Here is a 25,484-nt window from a genome sequence, read left to right as displayed (position 1 = left end):
AGAAGTTTCATAATCTTGTTTCCACAGGTCCTTTTGAATGGGAAAGTTGATGCATTCTGCGGAGGTTCCATCATCAATGAAAAATGGGTGGTAACTGCAGCCCACTGTATTGAGCCTGATGTTAAAATTACCATAGTTGCAGGTAAATAAACCAAAAAAAGGATAGGAATCTGCAGTATTTACTAGGTCTTCTGTATGATTGGCACATCATAGTTTCCTGAGGTCTACTAAGTTGGGCTAATGCTAGAGGAGCCATATTTCCAGAACCTAACTTCTTCCATCCTCCAAGCCCCCTGTAGTTCTGTTGGTGTGCCTATATCAACACTCATCTCACGGGGGTACAATTATGTATGCTGTGTGCATTTCCCCACCAGACTGAGCCTTCCCCAAAGCCATGTCCTATCATTCACCTTTGTATCTCTAGTGCCTGGCACAACCTTTGAATGAATGGCCAAATGAATATATGATCTGTGCTCAAAAAAGCGGTCAAAATACTTGATATTAAGAATGTCTAGGGTAATTCATGACAGGTAGATTCATTACCACTTGAACAATGTAAGATTTGCAACGGCATGGGAGACCAAACCAGCTCCATGATGGTCCCAAATGGTTTTTTGGTCTGAAATGTATGCATTGGCCCTCATTACATTTTACCAAGATTGCGCTTGTGGACACTTGGCTGCCAGTTAATTCAGTGATACCAAAAACCTTGGCAAATACGTTTATGTGTAAGTCTACCTGTGACTGAAGAGAAATTTATTTTCCATAGGTGAGCATAACACCGAGAAGAGGGAACATACAGAGCAGAAGCGAAACGTGATTCGCACTATTCTTCACCACAGCTATAATGCAACTATTAATAAGTACAACCATGACATCGCCCTTCTGGAACTGGATGAGCCCTTAACGCTGAACAGCTATGTAACACCTATTTGCATTGCTGACAGGGAATACTCGAACATCTTCCTCAAATTTGGGTCTGGCTATGTGAGTGGCTGGGGGAGAGTCTTCAACAAAGGGCGATCGGCTTCAATTCTTCAATACCTTAAAGTTCCACTTGTTGACCGAGCCACGTGCCTTCGGTCCACGAAGTTCACCATTTATAACAACATGTTCTGTGCTGGCTTCCATGAGGGAGGTAAAGATTCATGCCAGGGCGATAGTGGGGGACCCCATGTCACCGAAGTAGAAGGCATAAGTTTCTTAACTGGGATTATTAGCTGGGGTGAAGAGTGTGCGATGAAAGGGAAGTATGGAATATATACCAAGGTGTCCCGGTATGTCAACTGGATTAAAGAAAAGACGAAGCTCACCTAAAGAATAATGTATTTCCAAGGTTGACACGTTTAGGGTAGAAAATGGACAAGGTCCTTTACTAACTAATCACTTTTTTTATCTCTTTAGATTTGACTATATACATTCTCTGAATACTGCTTTTTCTCTTTCTGGGGAGAAATCTATCTAGAATTCCTATTTTACTAGACTAAGTGAATTAGAAAATGTAATCACTACGGGAATGTACTGTGATGGGAACTTGTGACCACTCCCACAGGTCTAGCCCTTGGCACCATTGTGAGGTTAGGTTATTCCTCCTGCCCGTCAGGTGTTAAGTTTCTCCACTGGGGCAACTCCCTGATTCTCCCTCCTTGGCAGCATTCCATGTTCCAGACCTTTCTTACCTTTCCCATGGAAATCATCAAAATGTGTTAGATCTACATCCAGGATATTTGATCTAGTTCATAACAAGTCTAACACCTCACTTGTTAAGGAAGAACACAGGAGCAACTGACAGGTTGCAACTCACCAGAAAACACTATTTCCTTTTCTGTATGCTTATTCCTGCTTCCTTTATCTCTTCTGTTTCCTAATCCTGAAATCAGTGTCTCTCTTTCTCTTTCTCTCTCTCTTTTTCCTACAGAGGTTTAAAGGAGGGAAGGGGCACATCATGCTGTTTTACTACTGTCCACAGTTATACATGTCTATCAAACCCAGACTTGCTTTCAGTTTGGTCTTTGACTTGCTTTTCGGAGCATAGGGATGAAGCCAGGTGCCTGAAGCACTTGCAGGAAAATTTGTCTGCAAGAGTCATGTTACTGAAATACATGCATCGTGGAAGGAATGACCGACCCATCAGAATACTTCCAATAAGCATTTGTAATTGTGTTGTGATAGAGGTAACTAAGAAGAGTGACATCAACTCCTGCGTCTCATCCCCCATGTGAAAAAACTGTGAACTAAAAGAGAACAGCCAGTGTGCAACGTAGAACTAGTAGAGTCTTCAAGGAAGAATTCATTGGTGGGTCTCCAGTACTGGCCGGAGCTAAGGAAGAAGTTGCCCTCGACCAAAGAACATGAGCACCCTGTCTCTTAAACTAGCATGTCCCCACAGTGGAGAAGGATGTACTGGTGGCTTAAAGGCATGAGTCAGGGGTGTCTGGGTGGCTCAGTGGTTGAGCCTTTGGCTCAGGGCATGATCCCAGCGTCCTGGGATTGAGTCCCGCATCAGGCTTCCTGCAGGGGGCCTGCTTCTCCCTCTGCTTATGTCTCTGCTTCTCTCTGTGTGTGTGTGTGTCTCTCATGAAAAAAATAAATAAAATCTTTTAAAAAAAAAAAGGTATGAGTCATTCCAGTGAGCCATCTCACTCCCCCTTTTCTGGTTTCAGGTTCTCTAGGCAACCTTTTGATTATAATTAGGCCTTCCATATTGAATTTTCTAAAGAGTTGCTGACCAACCTCTGCATGTACTTTAGTGTGTTAGGCTGGCTCCCTTTATGAATTAATAAACTGTTGTTCTGGTTGATACTGTAGCTTTTTGTGAATGTGGCTGATGTGAATCAGTCATCCCACATGTTGTTATATATGAGACTACTGACAAAATCATGTTTGGGACCACTTTGACCTGACCAAGCTGCTGCCTTCACCTCACCCCCAGCCAGGCATTTACTTTAGTCCTTCAAATATTAAGTACCAATAAATGTCTTTTCAAATTTCTCACTGTTTCTCGTTGAATCACTCACAGAGAAGTATCGCAAACATTACGTTCAGCAGGACACTGAGCATAACACGTCCAAGTGCAACACGACACATCAGAGTTCTGATGCTCTGCTGTCACCTGGCCTTCCTATGAGGCACTGTGTCCTGTGCCCGGCAGAGGACAGTGGTCTGGATCCACCTACGACAGAACTGAGTTTAAATAGCCATGGATACGGCCTCGGATAAATCACTCCACATTTGGGGCTCTAATTTCTCTGTTTGTACAATGAAGGAGTTTGACAGGATGCTCTCCAAAGGGCCTGGTTGACCTGAACAGTCTGTGATTTCATGATCTTTCATTCCTTCACCCAGCAAATATTCAAGGACCGATAACTGTGTGCCAACTGCCAATGTGCTCGTGAAATTTGAATCCACACTTATGTATTTTGTGAGTTAACTAAGATAATGTATATAAATTGCATTGTCTGTGCGTGCTACATTACTACCCAGAAGAGGCTCAACAGACGTTAGCTGAATCTGAACCTGTGTTTATTCCGGAGTAGGAATTAGTCTTGTATTATCATGAAGAGAGGCCATAATAAATAACAATAATGAGTGGGATTGAGGTTTCCCGAACAAACAAAAGAAATCAGTTCTGCTATTGTGAGCTAAAGGAGAGAAAGAGGAGACAGGACAATTGTCAGCCTTAGGTTTGAGGAGGATACTGATTCATGCATGAAAACCCGTTACTTCAAATATGAATGACTAAAGGTCTCCAGCCCCAGCACTCCCATAGTTGGTAAAAGTGAGCCATTGTGGCCTGGTTGCCATGGAGATCACCCCTTACAAAGGCAACAATGGGGAGTGGCTGTACACCTCCTGTGATTGGTCTTCCCTGTGGCAGAGAAAAAAGATCCTGGCCCCATAGAGATCCGAGCCACACTTCTCCTTTCTCCCATGAGCTCAGAAATAACAATTCACCACGAGCCACCACTACACGTGTGAGACCCTCCAGCCCACCTGAGAGCCAGGGACTTCAGAGCCAGGGCCTTGCTAGACTCTACCTAGGGCATTTGCAGGCGCCATGGAAGAATCATTAGTGCTTTCAAAATCACTGTAGCTACTTAACCTAAATGGGCAGAAACACGCTGCTGCAATATTGGAAGTGACAGTTGAAAATAGAGCTCTTGCTGAGGGAAGAAAAGCGTGTTAATGCAGTGCAGTCATTGTAACTTGCTGCTTAAGTAGCACTGGTTTTGGTTCTTCTGAAGATCAGTTGTTTTGTGATGGTAGGAACAGAGTCCCATCCAATTTGCTCTGTCAAGAGAAAAAGAAAGGGTTTTCTCCCCTACTCTTCTAAACCCTGAAAGACCAGCTCACAAAGTCATTTTATTATCACCTCTAAACTTCTGAAGGCTTGCAGTCCAACTGAAGGACGTCAGAGCTGCAAGGGCCCTCAGTCACCGTCAAAATCACTCTGCCCATTTAACACATGGGGAGATGGAGGCCAAGAGAAGGCCTGGCCCGGAGTGACATAATGGCAGAATCAGGACTAGAACTCGAGTCTCCCACCCTGAACCATGAGGGAATACAGCGCTTCCAGTTGGAGCACTGCCCATTTTCAGGGCAACTGGGGTCTTCCGCACTGGTGGCCATCCTTTCAGCAAACCCGAGACTGCAAATCGCCTAGAATTCCTACTAGTGATGCTCTAACTGACCAGCAGGTGGACCAACTCAAGACCAACAGGTAGTCTGGGAGGCACAGTGGCAGGCAAATAAGACCGTGGAGCGGCAGCCACCGGCTCCTAGCAGGCACTCGGTAGCACATGTGGAACAAACATGCAGAGCCGGGGTCTGGCTTTGAGCCCAGCTGTGAGCACTGGGCCTGCCAGATGTGACACTTGACTTCCAGGGCAAGTCTGTCAGTGTCATGTGGCGCCCAGGCGTGCCGGCAACATTTCAAGGCGGTTCACTGCAGCTGGGCCGGCTAAGACATGTGGCACCCGGGGACAGCAGGCCACTCCAGAAGCTAAGCATGCGGCGCAGCCGTGGCAGGGTCAGGAAGCCGAGCTCAGCTGCTGGCAGGCCTGTCTGGGCAAAGCACTCAGGAACCACGGCTCTTCCTGAATCGGAAGCTAACGCCATCCCGAGATCTCATGGTTAAAAGCCACAAAAATCAATATGTTCTGCAAACTCTGGAGGCTGTGGGAGGAGTCGTGGGAGGCAAAAGACTGTGGAATCCCTGCCCTTTCAACCTGTCCAGGGACACAGACCACTCTACTCATTTTCTCCAACAGTACTTTCAAGGCAGACCTTTTTTTACCCTATGCTGGAAGTTAAGGCTTGTCTGGAGATTCCCAGAGTTATCCCAACCTCTAGCAGAAAGGAAGAACAGCAGATTTTCTTATATATGGATGAAGAACCAATGGCTCCTGGAACTGGGCCAAAGCATTTTCTCCACAACCTCACAGAATGACACTAGTAAGTTATAACAATTTAAAAACTCTGCCCTACAAAATTTGTTTGGCTTAAACGTCAAAGCCGTGACAATTTGTTCTTTGATGTGATTGTATTTCCAATTTCTTGTTCATGTAAGATTTCAATAAAACTAAAAAATCTATTCAAAAAAAAAAAAAAAAGAATGACACTAGTATTTCGAACTCCCGGCCAGATCACTTTGCTCTGGTAGGACTTTCCCTCTTGATCAAGGGAAGGATGGAAATGGGAGCAGAGATATTCCTGAATCCAAAGACGTCTTTTCCAAAGGCTGCTTTAGGGGCGCCTGGGTGGTTCAGTCGTGGGTTAAGCATCTGCCTTAGGCTCAGGTCATGATCCTGGAATCCTGGGATCGACTCCTGGGATGGAGTCCTGGGATCAATCCCTGCATCGAGCTCCCTGCTCAGCGGGGAGTCTGCTTCTCCCTCTGCTCCTCACCCCAACTCATGCTCTCTCTTGAACTCTCTCTCTTAAGTAAGTAAAATCTTTAAAAAAAAAAAAAAGTTGCTTCAGCACAGCATTAAATATGAGATCTTAATCTATAAAAATTTGCTGATACAGTAAATCTCCTGAATGCTGCCATTCGTGAACTTTTAGAAATGCTGTGAAGTGGCTTAAGCACCGACCTCGTAAAGATAAAGGGATCCCATGATTTACACGTTACATGCTTTGGTGAACATTTATATGTAAAAATCTATTTTCCTCTTGGGATATATGACAAAAATAAGCGTGCGTTTTCATGATATTAAAATCAGCTCTAAAAGAAGCCAAATTAAGATTGCAACAAGTCTCTGAGAAACTCAGCACATGCTTGTTAAATGAATGAACCAATATATGAATGAAATGGGAGGAAAAAAAGCTACTACTGACCACATCAATGCAAAACTCAGGCATCCAAGGAAAGAATGAGATCATCATCCTGACCGCATAAGGGATTATGCTGTAGCAAGGAAGCCAGACCCACACAGACCTTCTACAACCATTTCCTTCCAAGGATATAGAATTAACACTAACTTCTAGAAAATGTAAAAAAGATTAACCTAGAAGACTATGCTTATAGCCCTGGCCTGTTCTCCTGTTAACATTTCTTGCTGTTCTCCAGAAGCTGGCCTTACCCTTCATCTGTGCTTTGTATCCTCATTTAGGTAGGTATTTTGTCGTTGTATCTTGTTTCTATAGAGCCAGCTCTGGGCTTTAATTTGGATTTTAAAGTATTATATCCGAATCAAACTTTTGCTCTTGGCCATAAGGGTTTCATTTCTCCCAATTAAAATACGCCTCCTATATTGCTCATTGTCCAAACACGCTTCCATATACTGTTTCTAGTCCTAGATGATCTTGCTTCAGATCAGAATCTCTGTTTCCTTAGTTTAGAAAATGTAAATTTGCGTCGTAGATATCCTAAAAGAACAGCTACACATTACATAAGGAAATCTTATGAAATCTTAGCATGTTCTCGTAAGAAATTTTACTGAGCACTTGCTGTGAGCCTAGCACTGTGTTTCATCAAAATATCAGTGGTATGCTGGAACTTGCATACTCACAAATGCCAATTTTGCATATCTCTTTCCAACTCCCAGTACAGTGACCTCATGTCAGGGGCTTGATATCTGCCAGGGTAGGGATATTCACACCAGAGATATTAACAAATAATACAAATACATTTGTTTTTGTTTTTTTCCGTGAGAGAAAGAGAGCACACACGTCAGTAGGGAAGGACAGGAGAGGGAGAGAGAATCCCAAGCAGGCTCCATGCCCAGCACAGAGCCTGATGTGGGGCTGGATCTCCTGACCCTGAGATCATGACCTGAGCTGAGATCAAGAGTCACATGCTCGAAAAAAAAAAAAATTAAAAAAAAAAAAAAAAGAGTCACATGCTCGGACAGCCCGGAGGTCTCAGGGGTTTAGCGCCGCCTTCAGCCCAGGGTGTGATCCTGTAGACCCGGGATCGAGTCCCACGTCAGGCTCCCTGCATGGAGCCTGCTTCTCCCTCTGCCTGTGTCTCTGCATCTCTCTCTCTCTCTCTCTCTCTCTGTCTCATGAATAAATAAATAAAACCTTAAAAAAAAAGTCACATGCTCTTCCAACTGAGCCAGCCAGGCACCCCATTTTGTTTTTTAAAGAGACTCAGTTGTTTAACATTTACTAACATACCAAGGGGCACATTCTAATTATTTGACTAAAAAGTCTTCAGTTTTACAGTCCTGCTACTCATTTATTGCCATGAGTGAGCACTGAATAACACTGTGAATTAAAATATAAAAGTTATTTAAGGAAGGATAGTGTTCACAAGTCAGAAATATTTTTAAAAAATCAGGTGATTAAAGTTGTTCTCAGATAGTAACAGGCAGTTATTTTATGTTGTAGAATAAAACATTTCTGTTTTTAAGATTGTATTTATTCATTTGACATAAAGGAATTCAGAGGGAGAGAGAGCATGAGCGGAGGGAGAGAAAGAGGGAGGGGAAGCAGTGTCCCCACCGAGCCAGGAGCCCGATGTCAGGCTTGATCCCCGGATCCAGAGACCATGACCTGAGCCTAACCATCTGAGCCTTCCATGTGCCCCCAAAATAAAACACTTCTTAAATGCAAATATTTCTCCTATAGAACACATTCACACATTAGGTCGACCAAGTTTTATTCTATGGTAGCTTCCGGCTGGCATGTTAGTTCATAGTAATTTGTTAAGATATTTACAAAGACTGTGGAAAAGGGTTCTTGACTGTTATTTTCAGCCAGTATGTAATATGAAAAAATATTCCCAGAGATGTATGGATTTCTATAACTTTGGTGCAGGGCTTCACTACATTTCAATCACCAGGGGATAAGACATTATATTGTACTTTTTCAGTACTGAATTAAAGTCAGCATAGTTTTCTACAGTATAAAATGTTTAGGAAAAAAAATGTTTAGGACACATAAAAATGTATAGAGATTAATATCATGAACTCCCAAGTATGAACACCCATCCACTCCTCACTCTCTCCCCCTACTTTCAGAGATACTACCATCCTTAATTCGATGTTCATCATAATCTAGCATATACTTTTAAATTATCCATTAAAAGTATGCATTTTGCATATTTTAAAACTTTATATGAATGCTGTATCTATCCCACAGTCAGTTTCCTGTGAGAGTCATTGATGTTGATAGCAGAGCTCTAGATCTTCACCCCCTCCCCAGGTCTTTCATCTTAACTTCTACAGTATTTTGTTGTAGAATATTCCATAATATTCCATTCTTCTGTTCGTGGTCATTCCTGTCGTCTCCAAATTTTTTACAATGCTGCTATGAACATCCCAGCACACGTGTCCTTGAGCATGTATGTGTAGGTTTCTTCAGGGTAGATGTTTAGCAATGGGACTGCTAAGCTATGCAGTATTCATTTCAACTTCACTTAGTATTAGGAAATTGTTCGCCACTGGTGCAGCCACTCTGGAAAACTGTGTGGAGGTTCCTCAAAGAGCTAAAAATAGATCTGCCCTATGACCCAGCAATTGCACTGCTGGGGATTTACCCCCAAGATACAAATGCAGTGAAATGGCAGGACACCTGCACCCCAATGTTTATAGCACCAATGTCCACAAAAGCCAAACTGTGGAAGGAGCCTCGGTGTCCATCGAAAGATGAATGGATAAAGAAGCTGTGGTCTATGTATACAATGGAATATTACTCAGCCATTAGAAGCGACAAATACCCACCATTTGCTTCGACGTGGATGGAACTGGAGGGTATTATGCTGAGTGAAATAAGTCAATCGGAGAAGGACAAACATTATATGGTCTCATTCATTTGGGGAATATAAAAAATAGTGGAAGGGAATAAAGGGGAAAGGAGAAAAAAATGAGTGGGAAATATCAGAAAGGGAGACAGAACATGGAAGACTCCTAACTCTGGGAAACGAACTAGGGGTGGTGGAAGGGGAGGTGGGCGGGGGGTGGGGGTGACTGGGTGACGGGCACTGAGGGGGGCACTTGATGGGATGAGCACTGGGTGTTATTCTATATGTTGGCAAGTTGAACACCAATAAAAAATAAATTTATAAAAAAAAGAAACCCAATAAAATGTATTGGATTAAAAAAAAATTGTTCGCCAAAGCACTGCACCAATGTATGCTCCCAGGAACAAGAATTTTTCTTGCTTCATCTCCTCCCCAACACTTGGTATTTTCAGAAATATGGGCATATTTTTAAGTTACTAATATTTGTATGTAAAATGGCTGTTTTGCACTGAATTCGGGTATTCTGAAACTAATTGTAAATATATAGATAGGTATAGTACTGTATCCTCCCCTGTGGTCAGTAAAGAGATCATTTTAGCTTCTTTTCTTTTTTAAAGATTGTATTTATTTATTCATGAGAGACACATAGAGAGAGGCAGAGACACAAGCAGGCTCCATGCAAGGAGCCCAATATGGGACTTGATCCAGGGACTCCAGGATCACGCCTTGGGCCCAAGGCAGATCTGTTCAACCGCTGAGCCACCCAGGCACCCTCATTTTAGCTTTAATGACAGACTCCAAAATGTCCACTCTGGTCAAAGAGTTGCAGTTTACTTAGTTAAAAAGATTTTTGTGGTTCTCATTTGATTTCTCATAGTCATGTGAAAGAGCGTATTCACTATCAAAGTGAGATTAAAACTTAACTGGAGTAATACTGGGCACATCAAGGTTTTTTTCAAGCTTCAAATCTTTAAAAGATTTTATTTATTTATTCATGAGAGACGCAGAGAGAGAGAGAAGCAGAGAGATGGGCAGAGGGAGAAGCAGGCCCCATGCAGGGAGCCCAATGTGGGACTCGACCCAGGGTCTCCAGGATCAGGCCCTGGGCTGAAGGCAGCACCAAACCGCTGAGCTACCCTTGCTGCCCGCCCCCCCCCCCCATTTTTTAGAAGAAACAGACATATTTTATTGCATTATTACATTCAAAGCTTCAAATATTTGACTTTCTCTTCAGCTCCACTGTGGTATTTTAAGATTCCATTTATTTTTTTTTTGAGAAAGAGAAATAGAAAGAGAGATCTAGAGAGAGAGAGCACGAGTGGGATGAGGGGGGAGGGAGAAGCAGGATCCTCGCTGAGCAGGGAGCCTGACATGGGGCTCGATCCTGGAACCCCAGGATCATGACCTGAGCCAAAGCAGACGCTTCACCAACTGGGCCACACAGCTTCCCCCCTCCCTCCATTGTGGTATTTTAATTTGTTCCCCAGCCTATTGTTCTTGTTTGCTTATTTTGGTAGTAATCACATTAGTGAGTCTATCTCACAAATATGTAGATGAAATATATCTTTGAGACGGTGTATATTTGATTTTGTTGGGTTTGAGGAACGTTTCATTTAGCTTAAGGAGTATATCTTCCTGAAGTTCAACTTCCTTGGCTGCTCTCAATATACATAATAGTCGGGACACCCGGGTGGCTCAGTGGTTTGGCATCTGCCTTCAGCCCAGGGCGTGATCCTGGAGTCCTGGGATCGAATCCCATGTCAGGCTCCCTGCATGGAGCCTGCTTGTGTCTCTGCCCCTCTCTGTGTGTCTCTCATGAATAAATAAATTAAAAATCTTGGGATCCTTGGGTGGCGCAGCGGTTTAGCGCCTGCCTTTGGCCCAGGGCGTGATCCTGGAGACCCGGGATCGAATCCCACGTCAGGCTCCCGGTGCATGGAGCCTGCTTCTCCCTCTGCCTATGTCTCTGCCTCTCTCTCTCTCTCTCTCTCTGTGTGACTATCATAAATTTAAAAAAATAAATAAATTAAAAATCTTTCAAAAAATTTTTTAAAGTAAAAATAAAAATAAAAAATCTTTTTTAAAAAGTTATGTAATAGTCTTATTTGGTGGACATATGCTGAAACTATCTCCTCAGAATGTAATGTGCTAATTCGTACATATGAAATGAGGTGATCAACAAATATCAGGTAGGCCCTCACTAAATGTCAAGGAGAACTTAAGACTTGAATACGTCATGAGCTTTAATATGTAAGATACATTTTGAACTAAAAAGAAAAGCATGTTTTCTTTTGAACAATATAAAGGATTTAGGTTTTCTCTTTAACGCTGGTTTGTTCCTAAGTATTTTGCTGTCCTTGGGCAAGCTGCATGAAACCAACTGCAAACTGACCATTCCAAATCAATGTACAGAAGTGTACTAAAATGTAATGAAAATAACTTGCTTTCACAATTACTTGCTTGCGACTTGATTCATTAAGTACTCTCGAGTCCACAGCCCCCATGGGAAGCAGGTTCCTGTGTTCTAATACCTATTAATAATAAGCATTTTTATTCAGAGAATGTCTATTGAGTGAAACTGGATTGATTTCTGACTAAGCCCCAAACAAAGTCACTAATTTCTCTTCAAGTGGAGCATTTCTTATACTCCCTTACACTAACAAAAAATATACTCAGAGAAGTTCTTTCTGCTTAAGAGAACACTGTAGCCCAGATGTCAGGGTAGCTTTCCTAACAACTCTCTAGCATGATTTGGACACAGTTTTGGAAATGTCAACATTAACATTTCACTGGAATACATATTTTAATTTTCAAGAAGCTCTTTGGAGATAGATTAACTTATTAACTAGTTCACTGATGACACTTCCTCAAAAGAACTCAGAATAAATGTAAGACAAAAGAAATATTTAATTCTGCTATGGGATGCTCATTGACACATCTGAAACATTCTGTTTTTAAAAAAAATGGAAGATTGAGTCAAACCGACTTGATAGATTTTTGTTCCTTTTCTATATTAAGCCCCAAATTCTAGCTCCCTCACAGGCTGTGTAAGAGATGAAGTCTGGCAACCAAACAACGAGTCCTTTGCAAAAGTAAGCAATGGTTCAGAATACAACCGCAGATACAGAGGTGCTTTCCAGGTTTCCTTGGGCTCCATCATATGGAAGCAGACTGTTTTTCAATGTGTAGAAATATCCACTCATAAATATAGCTATCCATTTAACCCCTGAAACCTCATTTACTGTTATCCTACAAATTTGGGTGAAGAAAATTTTGAGCAAAACATTTTACCTTAGTTCTAGTTAGATCTCCGTCTGTCTCTCAAGAGAATCCTGAAGGATGGCTGAAGGTAAATATCTAATTTTTTCCAATTTTGCTAGCATCATTTATTAAACAGTCCCCAGTTCCCCAACACATAATGCTACATTCAATATCGCAGCAGATTCCATATATGTAAGATTCTGTTTCCGGTTTCTCCTCTGTTCCACTGTATTTGGCTATCATTGAGCTCATTCTCATTGTTTTATTTATGATGGCATTATGACGAACCTGAAGGTAAACATTTAACTCAAAATACTTATGTGCCTTTAGGGTGTCACTAATGAATGAGAGAAAAGGAGGTTTCAATGTATAATTGATACTAAGCTGAAAAAAAACACACGAATAAATTTAAGGTTGAATATTTTTAATGTGGAATTAACACAAGTACATTTACATTGTAAGTACATTTACAACGTAATTAAATTTTGAAGACATAAAAGGAAATTGCTGCTATGTTTTATAGTAACACACATTTATAGCCCAATAAAATTAATACAGTGCGGTTCCATATACAAATACATATACAAATGTAGCATTCATTGTACAGTGATTAAGACATTAAAAGACTATAACTGTATGTTTGAATCCATAGAACTCAGTATTGGCTTAAAGGATTAAAATCTCTAGTTTGATATCATAAAATTGAAACATTTTGTGCAGAGGGGCATCATCAATCAAACATTTTATCTCCTAATTCTGTCTTCTAACCACAGGATCAGCACGCAAAAGAAAATGTTCTTTAATGCCATTTTGTTGTTGTTGTTGTCATAGAAGCATTAAGTGAACTATCAAATATATGGACATTTTCATGAGTGAGTTATAAATCAACCATCATAAATTCAGCAAATTGGACATAAGAAGAGTTATAATTTGCAGGTACCATTGGATAAAATACAATTAGTTTGCCATACAAACTGTTACATCAAATGATACCACTGGCATAAACTATGATCTTGACATGACACACAAACCCATTTAAAAGATAAATTTATGTATAATATAGTGTTGTTTATTTTAAAACCAATAATCAAAAGACATGCACCTAATATGCCAACTTGACAGTAAAACTCACAATCCATGATTCAAAAGGCAGCAATTTCAAACCATTGTCTTCAGTGGTCCATAATATAAAATACTCCAAGCATAAATTCAACGCTGCATGCAACAACTTGTCCTGTGCTTTAAAACAAGTGATCACACTTTTTACATACTTAAAGGAAAGACATCTATACACGTATTATCAAAGAAAAACCCTAGGAAGAGACACAATATAACTTAAAAACACCTCTGCCAGAATAGGTTTTTCTAGAAAAGGCAAAAGCAACTCAAGACACCGGAAAGTAGAGCTTTGTTACAGGAACACCTCTTGTGTAAATATGAATATTTAACTTAAAGCTGTGATAGGTGTATCTAAATTTCGATGCATAAAATGTAAACTTCAACACATCCTAACTACAGGATTTTTGGCTTTGGATCTTTCCAGAACCATAAACAGCTCTGAAAACCCTAAATACCAGTCAAAGTGCAAAAGAGGTCCTTCAGAACATATATCCCTTTGGTACATTATAGTCCCGTAGATAACAGAAGTATATAATAGAAGAAACTATCAACCAACAAAGGGTTTAAAAATCTCTGATTATCTCTTTTCTCTCTTTGGATTTTTCTTTTGTTTTGTTAGTGAAAAGTCATGCAAAAATATCACAGGTAAAGCTTTTTACCTGTAAATGTTCAAAATAATTGATTTCTGGTTTTGAGTTGGAATCTGAATGCATGCCATGAAAAACCCTACTGGGAAACGGGAAACAAAGTTAACACTGCACTTTTCACCTGAGGGGAACAGAAGGTGTGAAGGTGGATCTTGAAAGAATGAGACAAACTGTGAATGACGAAGTCCTCCTCAGTCCTGAGGAAATTCTGTGAGTGTCATGGGCAGCATAGATCATCCTGACTCTTGTGCTGTTTATCTGTAACACTTTTAAGAAATATAATCTAGTTCACACCTCCAAAGGAAATTTTATTTTTAAAAGTCTATTCATTCTCCTTTAATTCAAGGGGAACTTAGTTTCCTTGTGTTACTCAGAGCAGCATCTACAAAATAATGAAGAATGATGTTAATACTCAGGTGACTTTTAAGGCCCAAACTGTTGGTGCTAGGATTTCTAACACTAACACTAATGGGGGGATTCAAAAGGTTCATCCTAAATTCAAAGGTGACGTCTTTTGGTTATTTGACTATGAAAGTCATCATTCCGTTACAAAATTATTTCTTAAAGACATCTATTTCATGGAAGCAAAATAAACAATTCACATCTACAATTGGATTTCATAAATGTTATATGACTTATGTTGCGTGTGTATAGAGAACAGGAAACTTGGTAAGCACGTAAGTATCAGAGAGACTTTTACACCGTATTTGCCAGTTTTCAAATAAGATAGTCTGATATCTATTTTTAAACCTAAATGCTACTGACAGTTGCATATGGGGTCAACTGTAATTTCCTAATCCACTAATTGGCACCATTCTAGTTTTGTGGGAACCACAATATCCTATTTTGCTCTATGCAGTGTATGAGAGTAGATCTCAATCAAGACCACTTGATATTATAGCATCCAACAAAAATCTAACAATAAGATTAATTTGTCAAATGACTTGAGTCATAAATGCAATAAAGGGATTGTATACTTTTAAAAGATCTTAAGTCAGAACGTTCTAGAGAACAGGAACCAAGGGGACCTAGCCCTTGATCTAGTAGCATTGCCACGCTGAGAGTAATAAATGCTTTTGATGCTGATGATCTATTAATACATTATATTTCTACCCTCCCAATAGCACTGAAAAAAAAGGATCTTGAAACACAGTACTGGTGGGAGAAAATAAAAATGACTACAGAAGAATAATGTGGGTTTTTTTCCCAACAAAAGTGGATATGTTAACAAATATATAGTAAGTTCTTCTCCGCCTGAAACATAAGCATAGGCCCAAAGCAGAGTTAAGTTGTTGTTTTGACATGCGCTTTTCAAGGGGTAGTGATACACAATCTACTGTGACTGGTTGCAGTAATGGAATCGCTTCCAATTAAAACTAATCAAATATGTAATTCTACATGCCCCACATTACAGTTAGCTAAAATATAATGTAATTAACTTTGTCCTGAATTAAGCAGGAAGACATCTGGCTCTACGTTTACATGACAGTACAAGTTATGGAAAACCTACCGAGTCTTCCTATATTATCTAGAAGTTAGATGAATACACTTGGTGTTTTCAGTTTTGAATCTTGGAGACCTGGGCACAAGAAAGGCCGTTATTTTCTAGTACACACATGGCTCTGTTGGTTTTTTTAATTGCTTCATAAAAAACCATTTATATACGTTAATTTAAACAGCTTCTTGAACACATACTTTAAGTGACTCACACATTTCTTCTCTGTCATTAATCATTTAACTAAGCATAAAGCAGTTAGCAGAAAGCTGGCCATGTTTACTTTCAAACTTCACTTTTCAATGTAGAAAATGAAATCTGTGAAATCTGAGGGAAAATGTGATTCGTTACAACTATTTAACTTCTGAAAGCATTCATAGTGTTACTATCTTAGATTTTATCTTATTCTAGCAGATATAATTTTTTTTTAGAGAGGGAAGCGGGGAGGGGAAGAGGGAGAGAGAGAGAGAATCTCAAGCAGGCTCCACGCCCAGTGTGGAGCCTGACATGAGGCTCGATCTCACCACCCTGAGATCATGACCTGAGCCAAAATCAAGAGTCGGACGCTTAACCCACTACACCACCTAGGCGCCCCCAAAAAGTTATAAATTTTTAAAGCTGTAAATTGCTCAATTCAGCATGTGCAAAATTTCTATTTGCCTGACACTCTCCATTTAGAGTTAGTGCTTTTTCAACCTTATATAATACAAGAAAGAAATTGTTAGCTGCTCAAAGTAATGAAGGGATTGTCCTGCGCTTTTAGAAGTTTTGACTCTAGGTTTTATGTTTAGGTCTATGATCCAACTCAAATCACTTTTTGTATATGGAATGAGATGTAGGGATGAAGGTTCATTTCTTTTTCCATCTGGATACCCAATTGCTGGAGCACCATTTGTTAAAACCACCTTCCTTTCCCCATCCAACTGACTTGGTACCTTGATTGAACATTCATCGATTATGTATATGTGGATCTATTTTAGAAATCCCTAGAGTTTTCCATATTTACTCCCATAGCACATTGCATTCATTGCTGTAGCCTTATAGTAAGTCTTGAAATCCGGTATGTAAGTACTCCAGATTTTTGAGATTCCTCTGTTCTGGATTTTTTGCCTTTCCATATACATTTTAGAATAAACCTGTATTCCTTTTTCCAGAAGGGGCTGCTCAGATTGCATGTACTCTAGAGGTCGATTTGGGGACAATGGATTTCTTAACAACACTGAGATTTCCAATACTTAAACATAGTCTCTCTCTCCCTTTTTTAGGTCCTGTTAAATGTATCTCAGCAGTGATTTGTGATTGTTAGTACAGAAGCCTTAGACATCTACTGTTAGATTTATTCCTATTTATTTTACAGTTTGTAATACTAATGTAAATGGTATTAATTTTTGAAATTACAGGGTTTTTTTCAGTTCTTTGTGGCCAGGATATAGAATTACACTTTATTTTGTATAATTATTTTATATACTATGGCCTTATACAGTTTACTTATTACTTCTAGTAGGGTTTTTTTGTGTACAGATTTCTTATGGTTTTGTACATATATGTGATTTGCTAAGCATGACAGTGTTGCCTCTTCTTTTCATTTTGTTTTCTCTCTTTATCTTGAGCTAATGGCACTGGCTATAATAGAAATGGTGACAGTGAGTATCCCTGGCTTGTTCCCAATTTCAGGGCAAGAGCCTCCAATATTTCGCAATTAAGTATCATATTAGTTGTGAGTTTTCATGAGTATACATCATCAGATTGAGGAAATTCCCTTCGTTCCTCATTTGGTGAGAATTTTTATCATGGAGGGGTATGGAGTTTCATCAAGCGTTTTCATGCATCTATTGAAATGATGACATCATTTCCCCCTCTGCTATGTTAATATGGTAAACCACACTGATTTTTAAGCATGTAATACAAGTATTTAAACATCCAAAGTGAAATAATTCAAATTTATCTTGTGCTTTTTTTGTCCCACGTGTTCTTTGGAGGTATGTCATTTAACAGCCTGATATCTACAGATAACAATTTCTTTTTTTTTAAGTAGGTTCTGCACCCAATGTGAGGCTTGAACTCATGACCCTGAGATCAAGAGTCACATGCTCTACTGAGTGAATCAGATACCCCCAAATATCAATTTCTACTATAATACTTATTTTTAAGACTTTATACAATTGCAATCTTCTGAAATGTATTGAGACTTATTTTAACGACACAGCATATGATCTACCTTGGTGAATGTTCTGGGCTTTTTTTAATTGCTTCATAAAAAACTATTAAAAGTAATAGTTTATTCTGCAGTTGTCGGGTGTAGGTTTTAAGTAAATGTCAAGTAGTTCAGACATGTCAGACTCTTCTGATTACTAATTATCTAAATAATTCAGCAGTTCAATAATTAAGTAATTCAAAACTGGGGCTCCTGGGTGGGCTCAGTCAGTAAAGCATCTGACTTCTGATCGTGGCTCAAGTCTTGATCTCAGGGTTGTGAGTTCAAGCCCCACATTAGGCTCCACACTGAGCAGATGCTTACTTTAAAAAATAATAATTCGGGACACCTGGGTGGCTCAGCGGTTGGGCGTCTGCCTTTGGCTCGGGGCGTGATTCCGGATTCCCGGGTTCGAGTCCTGCATCGGGCTCCTTGCACGAAGCCTGCTTTTCCCTCTGCCCGTGTCTCTGCCTCTCTCTCTCTCTGTGTCTCATGGATGAATAAATAAAATCTTTTAAAAAATAAATAATAATAATAATTCAACAACTAGTGTAGAAAAACTTTGAAAGGTAGTCCAGATTTAGGGTTGACCCTATTTGTGGGGTTCCATGTGTCCGGATATTTATATTGAGCCCTGTCACCTGTGGATTTCATTTCATGTCATAAATGAAATTCAAAACCAAAAAGGTTACTTTTGGTATATTAGATTCATTTCAACACAGTGTACCATTACCCAGACTTTTAATACAAGTAATACAAGTCCAAAACTAGGAATTCAAAGGAAATATGTGCACATGATAATAATCTTGTTCACAAGTCTATTTTGGTTTTGTTTTTTTTTGTGATACCTTTTTATAGATAGCTCAATATTACTTATGGGGAAAATGTCCAAGAATACTGCTTTATTTCAAAATACAGAAATTTTATGTATTAAGGGCTGGGTTAATAGAAAAGAATATTAGGTTAGCACTCATTGCTTCATACTACCTTCATACATTAAGCCTTGGACATAGACAAGGGTGTGTGTGTGTGTATGTGTGTGTGTGTGTGGTGTGTGTGTGCACACGCATGCATGGCTGAAAGCTACCCTAAGGAAATAACGTGCTCTTAGAACTGGCTGAAAACACACTGGTAAAGCATTCTGAGACATTAAGGCTGGTACCTTAAAAGCCTATCATCAGTATTCAGTTCTGAAGGATCTCTTACAAGACACCACCATATCTGACACTCTCTTCCATAACTATCAGCCTTGTAGGGAAAAGTTTAACATGTTTTAAAAATCTTTCTTCATTAATTTAAAACTATTAAAGGAAAATATTCAATCCTAGCAAACATAATAGGCTTGCAGTTCTATTTCTAAGCGCCGAGAAGTTCTTACCCCATGCCAATTGCATCCTTGGTGGAGCTTTAAAATTTTTAGCCTTTAAACAAAGAGTATACAGTCTGTTCATATTATACCTGTAACTTTAGCATTCCGAAACCTATAGTCACCAATTAAAATCTGCGAAGTGTTCCCTGGAATCAGACCTTCTTTTCTTCTGTTTAGATTTTTCACCAACCTAAATAATAAATGAATTAGTAGCCAACAATGGTAATATAAGATTATAAAAACAAATACACTGCATTGCAGTTCAAATTTTCACAAAGCTATCGCATGTATTCAATGACCTTCATGACATTGTTCTTGAGTCCTTTGAGTAACCTACAAAGGACTTAGGTTACTAGCAAAAATGGTTATTACTTTAATGATCCGTCATTACTTTTCACCCTATGTGTACTCTTTCACCCTTTGGGTCAAAGTACACGGTCACTGTAGCACTTCACTTAAAGTTATTGACACAATGAAGACAGAATTATTTCTTTTTTTTTTCAGAATTATTTCATATAAAAATTCCAAAAGATTTATGGAAGCTTTATTCAGTCCTCTTCCCAACAATATTTCCTTCCTGCTTTGGGTCCTCTATAATTACGTAGTATATTTGGCAGAACCATCTTTGCAATTGGTGCTGCATGAAGTCAAATGCACAAGAATAGAATGGTAAGACTAAAATGTCAATATTTGAATTGATAAAGAGAAGGGTGGCTATGTTATAAAGTAGCAAAGCATGGTTCCTGGCACATAGTAGGCATTCGTTAAAAATGTGATGAATTAATGAATGACTTAAATGATCAAATGTAGTATGATCTGTAGCCATTACAAAGCCAGATCTATTCGCTGAAATGTCTGAGCCAAAGGTAAACCACAAGAGCATGCAGACCCATAGCATTTCATTCTTTCAAAGCATTTTTCACTCACCAAAGGTTAACATCCCTTTCAGTGAGCTATATAGGCATAGCTGAAGCAATGAAAATGAAACATTGATAAGAAATGTGATATTTCTGCTTCTTGAGACTGTATAACAAAGATACAAGTAAAGCAGAACATTTGATTAGATATCCACGTGCCCCCGGCGGAGGTCAGCATAAGCACTGAGAACACACCTACCATTGACCTTCAGCATCTTCATGGAGAAATTGAATGACATCTCCATTTCTAATCAGGAGGTCTTCTGAGCCTCTCTTCCTACAATCTGCTAGGGCTTTGTATTTGCCTGGAGACTGTAAGGTTGTTTTGAAAAATGACATTACAAATTTGATCGTAAAACAACTTGCATAACTGCATGCTCTGTGACATGAAGAATTTACTCTTGACTTCAACGGTAATAGTGGTGGCTATAGCAGCTTAGGGGAGAACAAGCAAACACGGAGCAGTTTGTGACCGGGGAAAAAAACAGAACATGTGTTTATTTAACCTGAAGAATTCATTTTTATTTGTTAAAAGAGAATTACACAAAAAATGACAGAGCACGACTAATCTAACTTATATGAATTATACGCATAAACCCAGAAAAAATCCAGTATGAAAATAATTTTTAAATACTGTTATTTGTAAACTGCTCTCATGGAAAATTTATCTAGGCACATATCAAAGGCAGGGCCCTAAAACAAAGACCGAGTAATGCCCTCAAAAGGATTTCTGGGATTTGTATCAAATTTTGCACAGGTAAAAATAATAAACACAAAAGCTTTGCAATGAAATGCAATCAGAGAAGAAATAATAATGTTCAAATCCAAAAATATATTTTCAAAGATTTTATGTTTTTTTGATCTTTTTAAAAGTAAATTTAAATTTTAAAAAATGTTCTTCAAATCCTTGTGTCGAGGGCTGACTTTGAATAGACTGCAGCGAGGGAGATGCTCTGCTAGGTACGAAACCCCTGACCCAGAAGCAGGTCCTCTACCCATGGTTAACACCAGGTTCCCCACCAACATGTGTTGCCCGACCTGCGAGGGGGCTGCCCCCTTGCCACTTCCCCCTTTACCAGGATGAGGGGCTCTCCACAGGGGACTGGACCGGTCCTCATGCGACTTGGGGCACTTCATGCCATGCAGGTCGCACCTGCAGCCAGACCACCAGCTAGACTGCAAGACCAGTCACGTGAGGCCAGCCCAGGCCAGCCCAGGCACTGCAGCACTTCTGTATCCTTCCTCTTGGGCGGGATTCTTAACATTTTATTTTTAAGTGATCTCTACACCCAACATGGGGCTAGAACTTACAACCCTGAGATCAAGAGCCGCATGCTCCACCAGCTGTGCCAGCCAGGTGCCCCAAGTCCAAAAGTATTCTGAGATGAGTTTTTTTTGTTTGTTTGTTTTTTAGCACAGTATCTTACGCATTAAATACATGAGCTTAAAAAGAGTACCATAGCTGGGCACTGAGGAGAGCACGTGATGGGATGAGCACTGGGTGTTATATTGTATGTTGGCAAATTGAATTTAAATTTAAAAATGTAATAAAAAATAAAGAGTACCATAACTAAAAATATTTTAAAAGAAAGAATTACGTAACGTCGATTCCGTGCACATGCAAAGGAATTAATCTGAAAACAATATGCACATCACTTGGGCTTAAAGGACTTTTGAGCAGCACTTGTATGAAATGGGCTGAGGAGCAGGCTGGGAAGAGCTACTTGCCATTTAACTTCGCAGCTTCATCAAATTAGGAGAGCCATCTCTGACACAGGACTCTCCAAGGAAGGCAGCACCCACTCTTTCTTAGTTTTTGACTTGATAAAAATGAGGCTAAAAGAGCAGCTCATTCCAACCTGTTTTGCTTTTTTGTTTTGGGGGTACCCTGGGGGGTGGTAGGGGTGGTAGTATATAGAACGCACTGTGTTGCTTTTTTTTAAGACTTTATTTATTTATTCATGAGAGACACAGAGAGAGAGAGAGAGAGAGAGGCAGAGATACAGGCAGGGGGAGAAGCAGGCTCCATGCAGGGAGCCTGATGTGGGCCTCGATCCCAGGTCTCCAGGATCACACCCTGGGCCAAAGGCAGATGCTCACCCGGGTGTTGCTCCTCTGTATGTTTTCTTTAGCAGCACAAGTCAGGGAATGATTGTGAGAGGAGAGAGTTTATGGGGTTTTCTACATTCCCATCCCCTATGATTAAAGCCATCAGTTCTGCATATTTGCATTATTTTCTGACACCATAGCTGGGAAAATGCTTACTTAAGACCTTGCAGAAAACATTTAAACCCAAACTGGCTTCCTCTGATTTTTTTTTGGCTCACATCCGAACAACTACCTCTCCCATCCTCAGATAATATTCATTAAAGACACTGCCAAATACATATCACGGTCACTGTATTATTAAGAGAAAGAATATTCTGTTACTTTTTAAAAAGAAGCATTCCAGAATGGATACTACATGCCATCACTCCCTAACGCCAACATCAGAGCTGCCAAACTGAATTTGTTCCGCTGAAGGGCACCAAAGAGCATTCCCTTGCAAAGCAACATTCCCTTGCAAAGCAGCATTCCCACCCTCCAAGCTGCCGACTTCAAAAAATTGTAGATACTCCCTAAGAACCTACTGGGCTCCTAACCACACTGCGCACAATTTCTTCTGTAAGTTACTTTTACTCTAAAGCAAACCCCTTTAGTCGTATGGGGTGCTCCCTTGCTCTGTTCTGCTGATTTGGTGTCATTAACACATGTTCTGGAAGCCCACGAAAATACATTCTCAAGACGTGATCCAATAGTTTCATACCTGTAAAGTTTATTCCCTAGCTTTTCCCATCTGGAATCTAAACTGATTCTTAAAATATATCTGACTCTCCTTTGTTCTCTGACTTTAACTCCTATGCTTAGATTGGAAACACAGTGGTGAAGTTGAACTAAAGATCAAACTGGTCGATGTGTGGAGAGACTTGGCGTGATGGACCATTTGTCTCCACTTCGGGAGAAGCACCATGTATAGACAGCTCAAACCAGTTCTACCTACAGAGAGAAGCGGTAAGACTGGTTTCAAATCTTTTGACTATGAAATCTACCTAATGATCTCAAGGGTATGGACAGAAGATTGCCCCCGCGTGCCTCCCTACTGTGTCCATAATATGGCCCCAAGAGTTCTTATTTACTTATTTGAACTCGCCATTACTAACCATTAGGGGCCTTTCTTCTTCTTCATTGTCATCATAAGAAGCATAGAAATAGCTGCTGGGCCATTCCTCGGGGTCTTCAGAGATCTCTGCAGGTGATGACATCTGCGCCCAGACTATAAGAAAAACATGGAGCAGGGCAGTTACTTAATGGTGCTGGTCCATCTCAGGGAGAGAAGTAAAACTAACTGTTAACAATCAAGGCTGGAACCATCAATGGTCCAAGAACAGTATCTTTATACAATAAAACCTCTGACTAGCCTGTACTAGTTTAGAATTTCTGATATTTCAGAAAGGGCCCAGAATGTCATATACCCTTTTTACTTTTTAGGATGGTTTCAGGTTGGAGTTGATGGGACAATTATTAAAAATAGTAAGTTAAATAATGTTCCAGGGAATATTTACCCTTTCTTTTTTTAAATGATTTTATTTATTTATTTATTTATTTATTTATTTATTTATTTATTTATTTATTTATTTATGAGAGACAGATTGAGAGAGAGGCAGAGCCACAGGCAGAGGGAGAAGCAGGCTCCTCTCAGGGAGCCCCATGCGGGACTCGATCCTGGGACCCCGGGATCATGCCCCGAGCTGAAGGCGGCGCTAAACCACTGAGCTACCCAGGTGCCCCTATTTACCCTTTCTTAAAGAAAATAATTCCTTCCCCAAAATTTTTTCAAGGGCATTTTTATTACTCAAATAGCACTTAGCACACTCTACCAGATAATATTATTTTTGACTTGTCTTAACTCTCTTATTAGGCAGAGACCATGTGTTATGCTTTGTATGTCCTCTAAGAGCCTAATGCATAACAGGTGCTTAATTCATAAAATATATTGAATTGATAGAGATTAAGCAGTCTAACCTAAGCAGAAAATTAACAGACTCTCATCTTGGCCACACTAAACTATTTGGGTTATCTTCAAAAGTCATGTCAACTTTCCCTGACTTGGTTTCCTAATCTGTCAAATGAAGACATTGGTACTAGGCTCTCTCCTGACTGCTCAGGAGGCCACAGCATAGGTGACCCGAGGGAAGTGGATTTCAGCTGAACAAGATTGTCATTACTTGTTTCTCTTCCACTAGTAGAGAAGTATGGACCGTCCTATCTAAGTATCAAGTATCAGGCATCTGTTGAGCATTTCTGGTACGCATTTCTCTAGGAAAGTCTGTGCTGTTTATCCAGAGCTGTTTAGGTGCTTCTACAGCACCTCGCACTTCTCTGTTATAACACTTACCATATTTAATTTTAATCGCTTGTTGAATTATCCTTCTACCCTCCTGGTTTCATATGGATGGCAGCTGAGTGTATCTTAATTACACTGTATGCCCAAAGCTTTGCACAATTCCAGGCACACAGGCCATGATATATTTGCTGACTTAAAAAACTTGTTTGAAATCAGCTTAAATGAGATAATTTGCAAAAGAAAACTAAATATTCCAGCTGTAAATGACTCTTCTCTATGCATTACAGCTATGGCATATGTGTTTTATTCATCTCTGTACTATGTAGAAGGAGTTCCCACACTTGAGCATGCATCAGAAAGAATCACTTGGAAAACATGTGAAATCACAAATGGCTGGGTCTCACTCCCAGAGGTTTTTGTTTTTGTTTTAAGATTTTTCATTTGTTCGTTTGAGAGAAAGAGCACATGAGCAGGGGGTAGGGGCAGAGGGAGAAGCAGACTCCCCACTGAGTGGTGAGCCCACTGCAGGGCTCCATCCCAGAATCCTGGCATCATGACCTGAGCCAAAGGCAGATGCTTAACTGACTGAGCCACCCAGGTGTCCTCCTCCCCGAGTTTCTGACTCAGAAGGTCTGGGGCAGACACAGAGAATCTGCCTTCCTTAAAAGTTCCCATGTGATGCTGATGCTACTCGCCCAGGTACTGCTTTGACAACCAGCCACCTGCAGTACCCACCAGAATATCTTGCATATGCATCAGGGAAATACAAATCAAAACCACAAGGAGATACCACCTCACACCAGTGAGAATGGGGAAAATTAACAAGGCAGGAAACCACAAATGTTGGAGAGGATGTGGAGAAAGGGGAACCCTCTTGCACTGTTGGTGGGAATGTGAACTGGTGCAGC

General features: G+C 40.0%; 2 protein-coding genes across 9 annotated transcripts in view; one reads left to right on the top strand and one right to left on the bottom strand.

The window, feature by feature from the left end:
* The window catches only part of F9 (coagulation factor IX), a 32,632-nt gene extending 29,641 nt beyond the window's left edge, over window positions 1-2,991 (top strand). Inside the window, exons 7-8 of the mRNA XM_077888051.1 lie at window positions 28-142; window positions 770-2,991. Coding sequence (XP_077744177.1) covers window positions 28-142; window positions 770-1,317 — 663 coding nt within the window. The 3' untranslated portion in view covers window positions 1,318-2,991. The remainder of the gene's footprint in view (window positions 1-27; window positions 143-769) is intronic.
* Window positions 2,992-12,858: 9,867 nt separating this feature from the next.
* Window positions 12,859-25,484, bottom strand: part of MCF2 (MCF.2 cell line derived transforming sequence) — a 100,250-nt gene continuing 87,624 nt past the window's right edge. For 4 of the 8 annotated variants that reach the window (XM_077890155.1, XM_077890157.1, XM_077890159.1 and 1 more), the window contains 4 exons: window positions 23,393-23,505; window positions 20,392-20,504; window positions 19,365-19,465; window positions 12,859-15,796 (listed from right to left, as the gene is read on the bottom strand). In XM_077890155.1, the coding sequence (XP_077746281.1) occupies window positions 15,753-15,796; window positions 19,365-19,465; window positions 20,392-20,504; window positions 23,393-23,505 (371 nt within the window). In that variant the 3' untranslated portion in view covers window positions 12,859-15,752. Of the gene's footprint in view, window positions 15,797-18,230; window positions 19,466-20,391; window positions 20,505-22,150; window positions 23,229-23,392; window positions 23,506-25,484 lie in introns of those variants that run through there. The other 4 variants (XR_013375195.1, XM_077890156.1, XR_013375194.1 and 1 more) reach the window with 4 other exon arrangements.

Source organism: Canis aureus, chromosome X (assembly GCF_053574225.1).
Source record: "Canis aureus isolate CA01 chromosome X, VMU_Caureus_v.1.0, whole genome shotgun sequence".
Taxonomy (NCBI): Eukaryota; Metazoa; Chordata; class Mammalia; order Carnivora; family Canidae; genus Canis; species Canis aureus.
The sequence above is the reverse complement of the archived record's forward strand: the minus strand, read 5'-3'. Positions and strand labels throughout refer to the sequence as shown.